General features: G+C 37.4%; 1 protein-coding gene across 1 annotated transcript in view; it reads right to left on the bottom strand.

Annotated features, from left to right (window-relative positions):
- Positions 1 to 2870: 2870 nt before the first annotated feature.
- LOC106561817 (uncharacterized) overlaps positions 2871 to 11891 on the bottom strand; it is a 43775-nt gene continuing 34754 nt past the window's right edge. Inside the window, exons 36-49 of the mRNA XM_082956646.1 lie at positions 11145 to 11328; positions 10424 to 10631; positions 9910 to 10088; positions 9569 to 9638; positions 8385 to 8527; positions 8264 to 8295; positions 7662 to 7830; positions 5442 to 5482; positions 5097 to 5219; positions 4863 to 4961; positions 4424 to 4552; positions 4160 to 4199; positions 3570 to 3690; positions 2871 to 3246 (exon numbers count right to left, since the gene is read on the bottom strand). Of these exons, the coding sequence (XP_082812772.1) occupies positions 3066 to 3246; positions 3570 to 3690; positions 4160 to 4199; positions 4424 to 4552; positions 4863 to 4961; positions 5097 to 5219; positions 5442 to 5482; positions 7662 to 7830; positions 8264 to 8295; positions 8385 to 8527; positions 9569 to 9638; positions 9910 to 10088; positions 10424 to 10631; positions 11145 to 11328 (1719 nt within the window). The 3' untranslated portion in view covers positions 2871 to 3065. The remainder of the gene's footprint in view (positions 3247 to 3569; positions 3691 to 4159; positions 4200 to 4423; positions 4553 to 4862; positions 4962 to 5096; positions 5220 to 5441; positions 5483 to 7661; positions 7831 to 8263; positions 8296 to 8384; positions 8528 to 9568; positions 9639 to 9909; positions 10089 to 10423; positions 10632 to 11144; positions 11329 to 11891) is intronic.

Here is an 11891-nt window from a genome sequence, read left to right as displayed (position 1 = left end):
TATTCTCGTTTCTAGGCAAGAGTAGTAACCAGTTTAAATCGGGTACGTTTTTTATCCGGCCGTGAAAATACTGCCCCCTAGCCCAGACAGGTTACAGAAGATAAGACTCTTGACAGAGAATTGTTACAGGATAGCCGAGAATGAATGCCCCAGGAAGAATTGGACATGTGGAAAATGAAAGGGGCAATCCTAAAAGATAAGGTCTGACATAAGGATAATTTACTAATCTTACCAAAGACATTGTTTAGATATGCAGCAATATTGATACATAGGCAGAGCCATGTATCAACAGGGGGGAAGGATGGTAGAGCAGGTGATTGAACAGGTTGGGAATCACTGCAGGTTAGGAAACACTGCCATATGAGTTATGTTATACTCACAGACACCATTCAAACAGTTTTAGAAACTTTAGGGTGTTTTCTATCCAAAGCCAATAATTATATGCATATTCTAGTTACTGGGCAGGAGTAGTAACCAGATTAAATCGGATACGTTTTTTATCAAGCTGTGTCAATACTGCCCCCTAGCCCTAACAGGTTAATCTATAATTCTTTGAATGACATTATAATATTTTACCAATGTTTTCGAAAAGTAATTATTTAATTTGTTGTGCTGATTGACTGGCGGTATTGGAGGGAAAATATTTCCTCAACATCAACGCCATAGTAAAACGTTGTTTTTGGATATAAATATGAACTTGATAGAACAAAAAATGCATGTATTGTCTAACATAATGTCCTAGGAGTGTCATCTGATGAAGATTGTCAAAGGTTAGTGCATAATTTTAGCTGGTTTTCTGCTTTTGGTGACGCCTGTCTTTCCATTGACAAAACATTACACACAGCTATTTTCAATGTACTGTCCTAACATAATCTAACTTTATGCTTTCGCCGTAAAGCCTTTTTGAAATCGGACAACGTGGTTAGATTAACCTGATATGGATAGGGGGCAGTATTTACACGGCCGGATAAAAAATGTACCCGATTTAATCTGGTTATTACTACTGCCCAGAAACTAGAATATGCATATAATTATTGGCTTGGGATAGAAAACACCCTAAAGTTTCTAAAACTGTTTGAATGGTGTCTGTGAGTATAACAGAACTCATATGGCAGGCAAAAACCTGAGAAGACTCTGTACAGGAAGTGCCCTCTCCGACCATTCCTTGAGCTTCTTGACTCTGTTTATTGAAGACTGAGGATCTTTGCTGTAACGTGACACTTCCTACGGCTCCCATAGGCTCTCAGAAGGCGGGAAAAAGCTGAATGATGTAATTCCAGCCACTGGCTGAAAAACATTAGCGCTTTTGGCAAGTGCTCTATCAGAGGACAATGGGCTGAGGTGCGTGCACGAGTCGACCCCCTGTTTTATTTTCTTTCGTCTTTGAACCTAAACACGCTTTCCCGGTCGGAATATCATCGCTTTTTTACGAGAAAAATGGCATAAAAATTGATTTTAAACAGCGGTTGACATGCTTCGAAGTACGGTAATGGAATATTTAGAATTTTTTTGTCACGAAATGCATCGTGCGCGTCACCCTTCTTTACCATTCGGATAGTGTCTTGAACGCACGAACAAAACAGAGGATATTTGGATATAACTATGGATTATTTTGAACCAAACCAACATTTGTTATTGAAGTAGAAGTCCTGGGAGTGCATTCTGACGAAGACAGCAAAGGTAATAACATTTTTCTTATAGTGAATCTGATTTTGGTGAGTGCTAAACTTGATGGGTGTCTAAATAGCTAGCCCTGTGATGCCGGGCTATCTACTGAGAATATTGCAAAATGTGCTTTCACCGAAAAGCTATTTTAAAATCGGACATAGCCAGTGCATAGAGGAGTTCTGTATCTATAATTCTTAAAATAATTATGTTTTTTGTGAACGTTTATCGTGAGTAATTTAGTAAATTCACCTGAAGTTTGCTAGTTCTGAACGTCACATGCTAATGTAAAAAGCTGGTTTTTGATATAAATATGAACTTGATTGAACAAAACATGCATGTATTGTATAACATAATGTCCTAGGGTTGTCATCTGATGAAGATCATCAAAGGTTAGTGCTGCATTTAGCTGTGGTTCGTCCCGCCTAGCCCAGAGAGGTTAAGGAGATGTTTATCTTTCAAAGGGTGTAAGATAGTTGTATGTTTGAGAAATTTGAATTATGACTTTTAATTGTTTTCAAATTTGGCACCCTTGATATTTCACCTGCTGTTGATAGGGTGTACCAGGGGTGGGACCATAGAGGTTAAATCAAATGTTCAACTTGCTATAAACTTTCTCTCTGGCTAAAAATATCATCTAAATGTCAATAAGTAAACAAATATTTAGGTGAATATTAGCTACATCTTGAAATGACAGATACATTCATTGATATAGAATTGGCTAAACATAAGACAGATTTATGTTATTTCTATCAGTGAGAGGATTTCTGGAAATGACAGATAGGTAGCCAGTTTGTTACATTCAATCACATCCCTTTAGAAAACAGCTCATGGTAAGTTGTCAGTGACTGCATGCATATTGTGTACCCTAATTGTTTTTCTAATAATATATTACCCACTGAGCACACACTGGTTCATTCAACATAGTTTCCACTATAATGTTGATATCATGGACGGTCATTCCTTGCATCGAAGGCCCTCTCTATGAATTTGAGAGTGGTTACATTTCTCCAGCCCCATCCTTCAGGTTTTTGCCAAAACAGTGGCAGGTTGGCCACTTTGTTGTTGTTTGAATTGCAGATTGCCCCTTATAATAGTATCAGTTATGTAATGAATGTGTTCTTTATTAAATACTATGTGTACTTTTTACCTAGTCACACATTGATGCGCTTGACAATATGAAATAAAACAAGAAAGATAATGACTTCATGCTTCTTCATCAGTTTAATACGTTTGCATAATGTCTATGATAGTGTAGAGAGAAAGGACATACAGTTCATGAAAGTAGCCTATATGATAATTAGACAGCCCCTATTGGTTTCCCCTTTAGATAAAAGTATTTAATATTCCATGCAGTTAATGTAAATAAGAACATTTCAAAAGACTTAATTCTTCAAGGCCTAATCTACGTGGTTCTTCTTGTCACACTCAGAGTCATGGCAGCCGCACTTATCAATGTAAATGTAGTTCTGCATGATCTTCTTCCCGTCAGGGCAGAGCATCTCCACCTTCCTCTCACTGGTAGACATCTCCTGACAGCAGGAGCAGGAGTGCATCAAGGTGTTTTTCTCTGCAGAGTACCTAGCAAACAGGACACAACAAACATCACTGTTAGAAACAGTACCACATTTATTCTGCCATAGGTCAACTCCCATTGATTTCTCACCCTTCAATCCAATTCCCCAAGTACAAATTTCTGCAAGACCCAAATGCATGTTGCGTTTGTTTCTATGTGCTTTTTTGGCGTGTGTGTGTGTGTGTGTGTGTGTGTGTGTGTGTGTGTGTGTGTGTGTGTGTGTGTGTGTGTGTGTGTGTGTGTGTGTGTGTGTGTGTGTGTGTGTGTGTGTGTGTGTGTGTGTATGTGTGTGTGTGTGTGTGTGTTCTTATTTAGAGTTTGTACTCACATAGAAGACGTTCCACAGGATCCCCCGCAGGCTGAGATTTCCACCGGCACAGTAGACCTGCAGTTATTCACCTCTAGGTAGGTGGTGGTGTTAGTCACATCACAGTGACTACGTAAAGTGCCTGTTTAGGTAGACAGAGTTCAGGAGGGCATTTTAAAGTGGTGAGTTTCCCCCTTACTATGTAAAGTGCACAGACTTTGAGCAACTTGAAAAAGTATATCACATCATATCTGTATTCAGTTTCATCCACAGAAACTCAACATTGATTTATTAAGTCATGAGAGGTTATGTTCATAAGAGGTTATGTTCATAAGAGGTTAGGTTCATAAGAGGTTATGTTCATAAGAGGTTAGGTTCATAAGAGGTTATGTTCATAAGAGGTTATATTTATAAGAGGTTATGTTCATAAGAGGTTATATTTATAAGAGGTTATGTTCATAAGAGCTTATGTTCATAAGAGGTTATGTTCATAAGAGGTTATGTTCATAAGAGGTTCATAAGAGGTCAGGTTCATAAGAGGTTATACAAAAAATACAACTTCACACAATCATGAATATTTATAAATGAATCAGTATATTGTTTTAACTTACAGGTTGTGCAACATCCATTTGCATCAGTTTTCTCAGTTCCCTGTCAAAAATAATAGCGTTCAGCACAATTTGGATATGACTAGTTACAGTCTATTGAGCTAGAGAACACAGTATAGATGTTATAATAGAAAACTATGATCATCTATAAATATGCTACTCGGGTGTAAATTCAATATAACCTAAAAGTTACTATCAAATGAAGCAACCAGTGTATAGTTATTTACTTCAAACAAACACATTCAACCAGTTTCCTCATCTACTTACAGGGACGCAGTCCTCTGGACGGAACACTGGGCATTCCAATTTGGATTTCACAACGATGAGCTGTTTGTTTGTTTTTGAGCAGTCATACTTCACACAGCGGTCACTAGGGGGTGACCAAAACTTCCCAAGCTGTCAAATAGCAAAACATAAATGTTGATAAATGAATACTGTACATTATAAAAACTTCAATAAATAAGCATTGATAAATAATTTATAAACTTTTCAGGAATAAGTACTTCATTATTTGAAAATGTAAACAAGTAGTAAGATTCTTAAGCATTTACACCTTTAACATTTATGATCATTTATGATGCATTTATGAACATTTGTAAGCATTTAAATGTTCTCATTAGTGATGTAATTCGTCCCTTTGAGATATCACAAAGATATCTGATGTTAAAAAGAATCTAATTTGGGTGCATTATCTCATCAATGTCACCTGAATGATGTGAGATGTGGCATCTGGGAGAACTACAACACAGTCCTTCTGGACACACGTTCCACAACATTTCTCAGGTACGACTTCATACTCATAACCCTGGAGGAGAATCAACAAGGTGACATCATTAGTGGATTTCCTTCATATATACCTGGAATATTATACTGTATAGCCTACCATGTAAAATGTTTCACTTATGTTAAACCGAGATTGCCATTATCCCGAGTACAGTACCGTTTGGCAGGTGGTGGAACAGTTGATTTGGACACAGTCTACAACATACAGCTTGGAAACTGGATCCTTATTAGGGCCACACTTGCACTCCTCACAGGTGCCGCTGGGAACATTTTCACCAAGCTGGAGAATGCAAGCAAGAGTTAGTATCATGTACTGAAGCAAAAATTAAGCTTGGGGCCACAGTGGCTCTCAGGATTACTTAAAGGGGCAATCTGTGATTGACACATCAATATTTAGGTTTAATTTATACACAATTTACAAATGATTTATTGTAATACTGCTCTGTTCTGCCTGCAAAAATATATTTGTGCAGAGTGATATCAAAAAAGTGTTACTTCTCACCATGTATTCAGTATTATTGTAGACACAAACAGGTTTGGGTACTGAGAGAACACACAATAAAAGGGTCAGACAATGGTTGAGACATTACAGTTGTTGAACAGTTAAGTTAGTCACAATTCCTGCACCATGTTACCATCACGACACCTGCACCATGAAATATTAAGTCACTGTTTTATCACTATACACATAGTTTTGAAATTATGGTGCGTGATGGTCCAATGACATGGTCCAATGACATGGTCCAATATCATGGTTCAATAACATGGTCCAATATCATGGTCCAATAACATGGTCCAATATCATGGTCCAATGACATGGTCCAATGACATGGTCAGTATAAAGGCTTCATAAACTCTAACGAAATGTGTTACAAATCATCTATAACCATATGTCATGCTCTATAAAGGGTTCATAAATGTGGCATAACTGTATGACATAACCCACTGTGTCAAATTAGTCAAACCTGTGCTTTCTAAACGGTGGCATCAACACTGCTTAATAAAGGCCTTATGAATAATTCAACTGACAACGTATTACCCTGTCATGCATCTAGATAGAGTATTGCAAAACCAGGATATTGTGTCCGATTCCCAGGACCACCCATACTTAAAAATGTATTCATGCTTTGGATAAAAGCATTTGCTAAATTGTATATATTATATTACTCTAAAACATTTCTAGGATTGCCCAAACTATTTCCCTCTTCGCATAGTCAGTATTGAACCTGACCTCAAATTCCCCCAAAATGCAATGCTGCAGTTTTAATTTTTTGCTTACTTCAGTTTTTTTTTCTCAAAAATGCAGTTGTATTCTTGGTTTTGTTTTTCCAGGTATCGGATTTCCCCCCCAAAAATTCTGGTTTACCCCAGTTTTTTTTTCTCACCGTTTTAATAGAAACATGACTAAATGTGATTTTCTGTGTTCACAATAATGTTAAAACCACATCAGGGGATGACTTTTGAGGTCTGGGAAAAATCTAAGAAACTTCAATTTTTTAGCTTAGTTGCCCTTTAATTCAGTGAGCATGCCCTGCACTGTTGATTGGTTAGAGGGTTTTCTGTAGTGCAGTAAGGCACATGTGATGTGATTCAGCCGCAATGAAACGGGTGGAGTAAAAAGCCAGCAATACTCAGAATTATTCAGAGTCCCATGAAATGACTCCATATTTTACATTCTACATACACTACTGACCCTACTGAGTATTCTCTACAATATTTTTACTGCTGCACCCAGATTAGTTCTTGCTTTAAGCCAATATATATTCCTTTGGGGGTATTTTCTTTCACCTTAGACATTTTTTTTAAACCGAAATTTTATACAAATGTCACTTAAATATAAACAAATATGAATCATTGTTCATGTTTAAACAATAGTGTATCATATATCATGAATGGTTATTGACCCTTTTCAACTATTAAGTAGGGGACTTTTAATTTGAAATGTATCAATATTGCTTGACCCGGAGGTACTTATTTTTAGTGTTGCTGATGAGACGTACTACGCTGATTATGTAATGATTTCGCAAATCAAATTCTTAACTTGTGCTGCTACTGGAGATCGAAAAACAAGTTAGTTAACCTATATTTATGTAATTTACATGAGTTTATAGTAGTTAAGTGTTGAGTTAGATTTCATATTGTAGCTATCTCAATTGTTATTTCAAATAATTTGCACATCTTTACAACACTGTACTGTATATAGGCACAATATGACATTTGAAATGTCTTTATTCTTCTGGAACTTCTATGAGTGTAATGTTTACTGTTCATTTTTATAGTTAATTTCACTTTTGTTTATTATCTACTTCACTTGCTTTGGCAATGTTAACATATGTTTCCCATGCCAATAAAGCCCTTAAATTTAATTGAATTGATGTGACAAAGGCATTTCCTAACACACCTGCTAAATTTCTTTGTTGTTACTTTTAAGGTTGGAATCAACATGCAGTACCTCCAGCAGAAAGAGAGGTAAGAAACCATTGGTCCACCAGCTCAGGGACAAGCTACACTATTCACAGTCCGGTGATTATGTCACAGAGTTATGCGACATTTATGAACCCTTTATAAAGCATGTTATAGATGCTTTGCAACACATTTATGCAGTGCTTATGAAAGCTTTATGAAGTAGCTAACATTCCACTCCTTGTACCAAACATTTAGCACACACAGACTTGTTAAGGTTCCTATATCTGGTCTAAACTCAAATCCTGTCTCTACTCACCGCATTTATTTATCTGACAGCAGTCCACCGTCTCGTTGACCAACACCTCACCGTACTTCTTACAGGTAACAATTTCTTGGGGCGGACATTTCACTGGTTCACACTGGACACTCAGTGTGTCAGCATTACACGTGCACTTCTGGCAGTTACTGTTCCAAGTCTCACCAAACTGTGTTGGGACAAAACAAACACTGTTAGCAGAGACTTGAAACTTATTAAGACGAGGACTGGCAACCCCTCAGAACCGGGTTCCTCTTTTGGTTTATTCCTAGGTTCCTTCCTTCTAGGGAGCTTTTCTTAGCCACTGTCTTTATGCCTCTGCATTGCCTGCTCTTTTAGGTTTTAGGCTGGCTATCTGTAAAGCACTTTGTGACCACTGCTGATGAAAAAAGGGCTTTATCAAATACATTTGATTGATTGATAATAACAATAGGGCTCCAGCCTCTTCAGGGCTTGGACCACTAACAAGCCCCAATGAAACTAGTAAACTGCTTAAAATATTTGGGTTTCTATACAGAACCTTTTTGTGGGCTATAATGTGAAGTGAGCTGTTAAACTATTTCTTCTGACAGATTCATTGTGGTATACATCCACATTATTACCTGTTTGGGTTTTCCATCAGGTCCAGTACATCCTTGAATGGAAAATAAGATCTTAAGTCATACGTGGTGTTACTTTGAGACACAATTAAACAATGTATTCCTCAAACTGACACATCCTTACCACAGTCACGAACACAGGTGTCAGAGAATGTGTTGAACAAGACGGTACCCTCAGGGCAGAAACAGCCCTCCATGAATGAGTCACATACAAAGTCACGGGTCATTTGTGCTCCCTGACATGAATGCACATATTTTTCATTGTATCTATGACAAGAGAAAACAATTCATTACAGTTTAGAAACTTTGGAATATAATGGAAACCTTTAAGAATGCATGTCCACTAGGTAGTGGTGTAAAATAATGAGATGGGAATGAGATGAGAATGAGATGGGAATGAGATGGGAATGATATGAGAATGAGATGAGATGGAAATGAGATGCGAATGAGAATGAGATGAGATGGGAATGAGAATGTAATGGGAAGGAGATGGGAATGAGAATGAGATGGGAATGAGATGAGAATGAGATGTGATTGGAATGAGATGAGATGGGAATGAGATGGGAATGAGAATGAGATGTGATGGGAATGAGATGAGATGGCAATGAGATGAGAATGAGATGAGATGGAAATGAGATGAGAATGAAATGAGATGGGAATGAGATGGAATTGAGTTGAGAATAAGATGAGATAGGAATGAGATGAGAATGAGATGGGAATGAGATGGGAATTAGATGGGAATGAGAAGAGAATGAGATGGAAATGAGATGAGAATGAAATGAGATGGGAATGAGATGGAAATGAGTTGAGAATGAGATGAGATAGGAATGAGATGAGAATGAGATGAGATGAGATGGGAATGAGAATGAGATGAGATGGGAATGTTATGATAATGAGATGAGATGGGAATGTGATGAGATGAGATGGGAATGAGATGAGAATGAGATGAGATGGGAATGAGATGAGAATGAGATGAGATGGGTATGAAATGAGAATGAGATGGGAATGAGACGAGAATGAAATGAGATGGGAATTTTGATGAGAATGAGATGAGATGAGATGGGAATGAGATGGGAATGAGATGAGAACGAGATGGGAATGAGATGAGAACGAGATGGGAATGAGATGAGATGGGATTCACATGAGAATAAGATGGGAATGAGATGAGATGGGAATGAGATGAGATATGAATGAGATGGGAATGAGAATGAGATCAGATGCGAATGAGAATGAGATGGGAATAAGATGGGAATGAGAATGGAATGAGATGAGAATGAGAATGAGATGAGATGGGAATGAGATGGATACCTTGAATTGCATGTTGGCTGGATAGTAGAGCCACATGCCTTATACACTTTGGTCTTAGGGCATGTCAGTTCTGTAATATGGTCAAGATGGAATGAAAGACAAAACAGTAAGAACTCAATTTGTAAATGCAGGTTGACAAAATACAATTAATATTGATAAATTGTAAAGTCATTAGAATTATTTAAAATCCTATTAACATCTTGCCTGCATTCCAAATGGGATCCTATTCCCTACATAAATCACTATTTTTCACCAGAGCCTGGTCAAAAGCAGTGCACAATGTAGGGAATAGGATCCCATTTGGAATACAACCCTTATTTGATATGAAAGTCCTTCCATACCACATTTTCCATTAGTTGAGTTCCTCCAGTCGATACAGACTTCAGCTGCTGCACACCTCACGGCGTAGGCTTCCAGGCTGGAGCAGCCGATTGAGATATTTGGCATGAGGCAAACATCAAACTTACAGGCCTCGAAGAAGGGTTGTGGTGGGATAACATCATGGCATTGCTTAAAGACCCTTTCAAAATAAAGAACCCATTTATGTTATTATATAGGCCGAACCCAAAAGGAGCATATAACATGTCACGACAGATCTCTTACAAATATTGATTACTGTATGCCTTACACGTTAAATTATTTGTGAAGCATCTATGAAGTTCTTATGAATATGACATATTTTATATGGCATAAACAGTCTGTAAGATAAGTTTGGTTCTAAGTTTTGGAACAACAACCCATGCCTTTAACGGAAAGTTTACAGACTTTCATGTATACAGTGTCATAGCAACCTCAATCAGATTCCCTTTGTAATATAGCTGTCTCTTTGTGTTATTACAAGGTTGCACGTCTTACGGGCTAAGAATGATGTCACAGATTGATGTCTTTCTTGACGGGCAGGGTGGAGGCATAGGCGTAGGGGTAGGTGGGGTAGGGGATTTCAGATCACAGTAGGGTTTTTTATCATCATCAATCTTCCATTTATGAGCCATCCCAGGACATGATGGATCAATCTGTCCATTCGGTAGTCTGCAATCGTTTTTCCTGTTATTGTCACAGGTACCTTTATAAAGGTAAAATAAATATGGGAATGAGAATAAACACAAGTTCTTTGATGTCAGAAACAGCTGCTTATATCATTAAGCCTACCTACACTATATTTTAATTGGTTATGCTATCATTGTAACTGTACAGTGAACTGTTTAATGCCATGACAATACAATAACATTCAACAAAATAACATCAAATCATTGCAACAAATGTTCAGTTTACTCACAGAGTACTACAAGCTGTTCTTCTGATTCATACTTAAAGTGTTTATTGTCTACATAATGGGTGCATTCCAAATGGAACCCTATTCCCCCTGGTTAAAAGGAGTGCACTACATTGGCACCCTATTCCCCCTGGTTAAAAGGAGTGCACTACAATGGAACCCTATTCCCCCTGGTTAAAAGGTGGTTAAAAGGAGTGCACTACATTGGGACCCTATTCTCCCTGGTAAAAAGGTGGTTAAAAGGAGTGCACTACATTGGGAACAGTGTGCCATTTGGGATGTAGACAATGCCTACATACTTACCACACTGCCCCTCTGTGTTGTTGTGGAATAGGGAGTTTGGCAGGGTTACACTGAACATAAGGGACTTAAATATCACTGTTGCTTTAATGGCAGGGATCTTCAACAGTAACTCTACGCCAGTGCTGGTGATCATGAGGTCTTCATTAGAATAGGTCGGGAAGATCTGATTTCCATTGATGTAAACCTTGTGAATGATAAGTAAAAACATTACATAACGAATGAGAATAGAGAACAGAATAACATTACAATACTGTAGATCAGATTTGAACGGTTTCCAGAACTAAATGAAGTCACAAGAAGAGTTGGTAGTCTGTCAATCTTTTGTCAATAAAATTAAATTCTTTGAAATGTCATGGGACTGTTTCAGATACCTTGATGATGGTTTTTGAGTTAACGTGATGGCATCATCAAAGTGGTTAACCAATATGTAATGTTGTTAAATAACTATTTGTAACTACTGAAGTGTAGTACTGCAAATTACATTTGTCATAGTCGACAAGATCAGATATTCCTATTAATCAATACCCCCACGTTATAAAAAGTAAATAATACATGTCAAAATATGAGGCTAGATTATTTTAAGTCTTAAAGTGGTATGAGAATCTCTCTCAAATAATGTCTGTATCAAAGAATGTCTGTATCAAAGAATGCCTGTATCAAAGAATGCCTGTATCAAAGAATGTCTATCTAAAAGAATGTATGTATCAAAGAATGTCTGTATCAAAGGATGTCTGTATCAAAGAATGT

Source organism: Salmo salar, chromosome 10 (assembly GCF_965601325.2).
Source record: "Salmo salar chromosome 10, fSalSal1, whole genome shotgun sequence".
In the NCBI taxonomy this organism is placed as follows: domain Eukaryota; kingdom Metazoa; phylum Chordata; class Actinopteri; order Salmoniformes; family Salmonidae; genus Salmo; species Salmo salar.
Note: the sequence above shows the minus strand (reverse complement) of the source record. Positions and strands in the feature narration are given on the sequence as shown.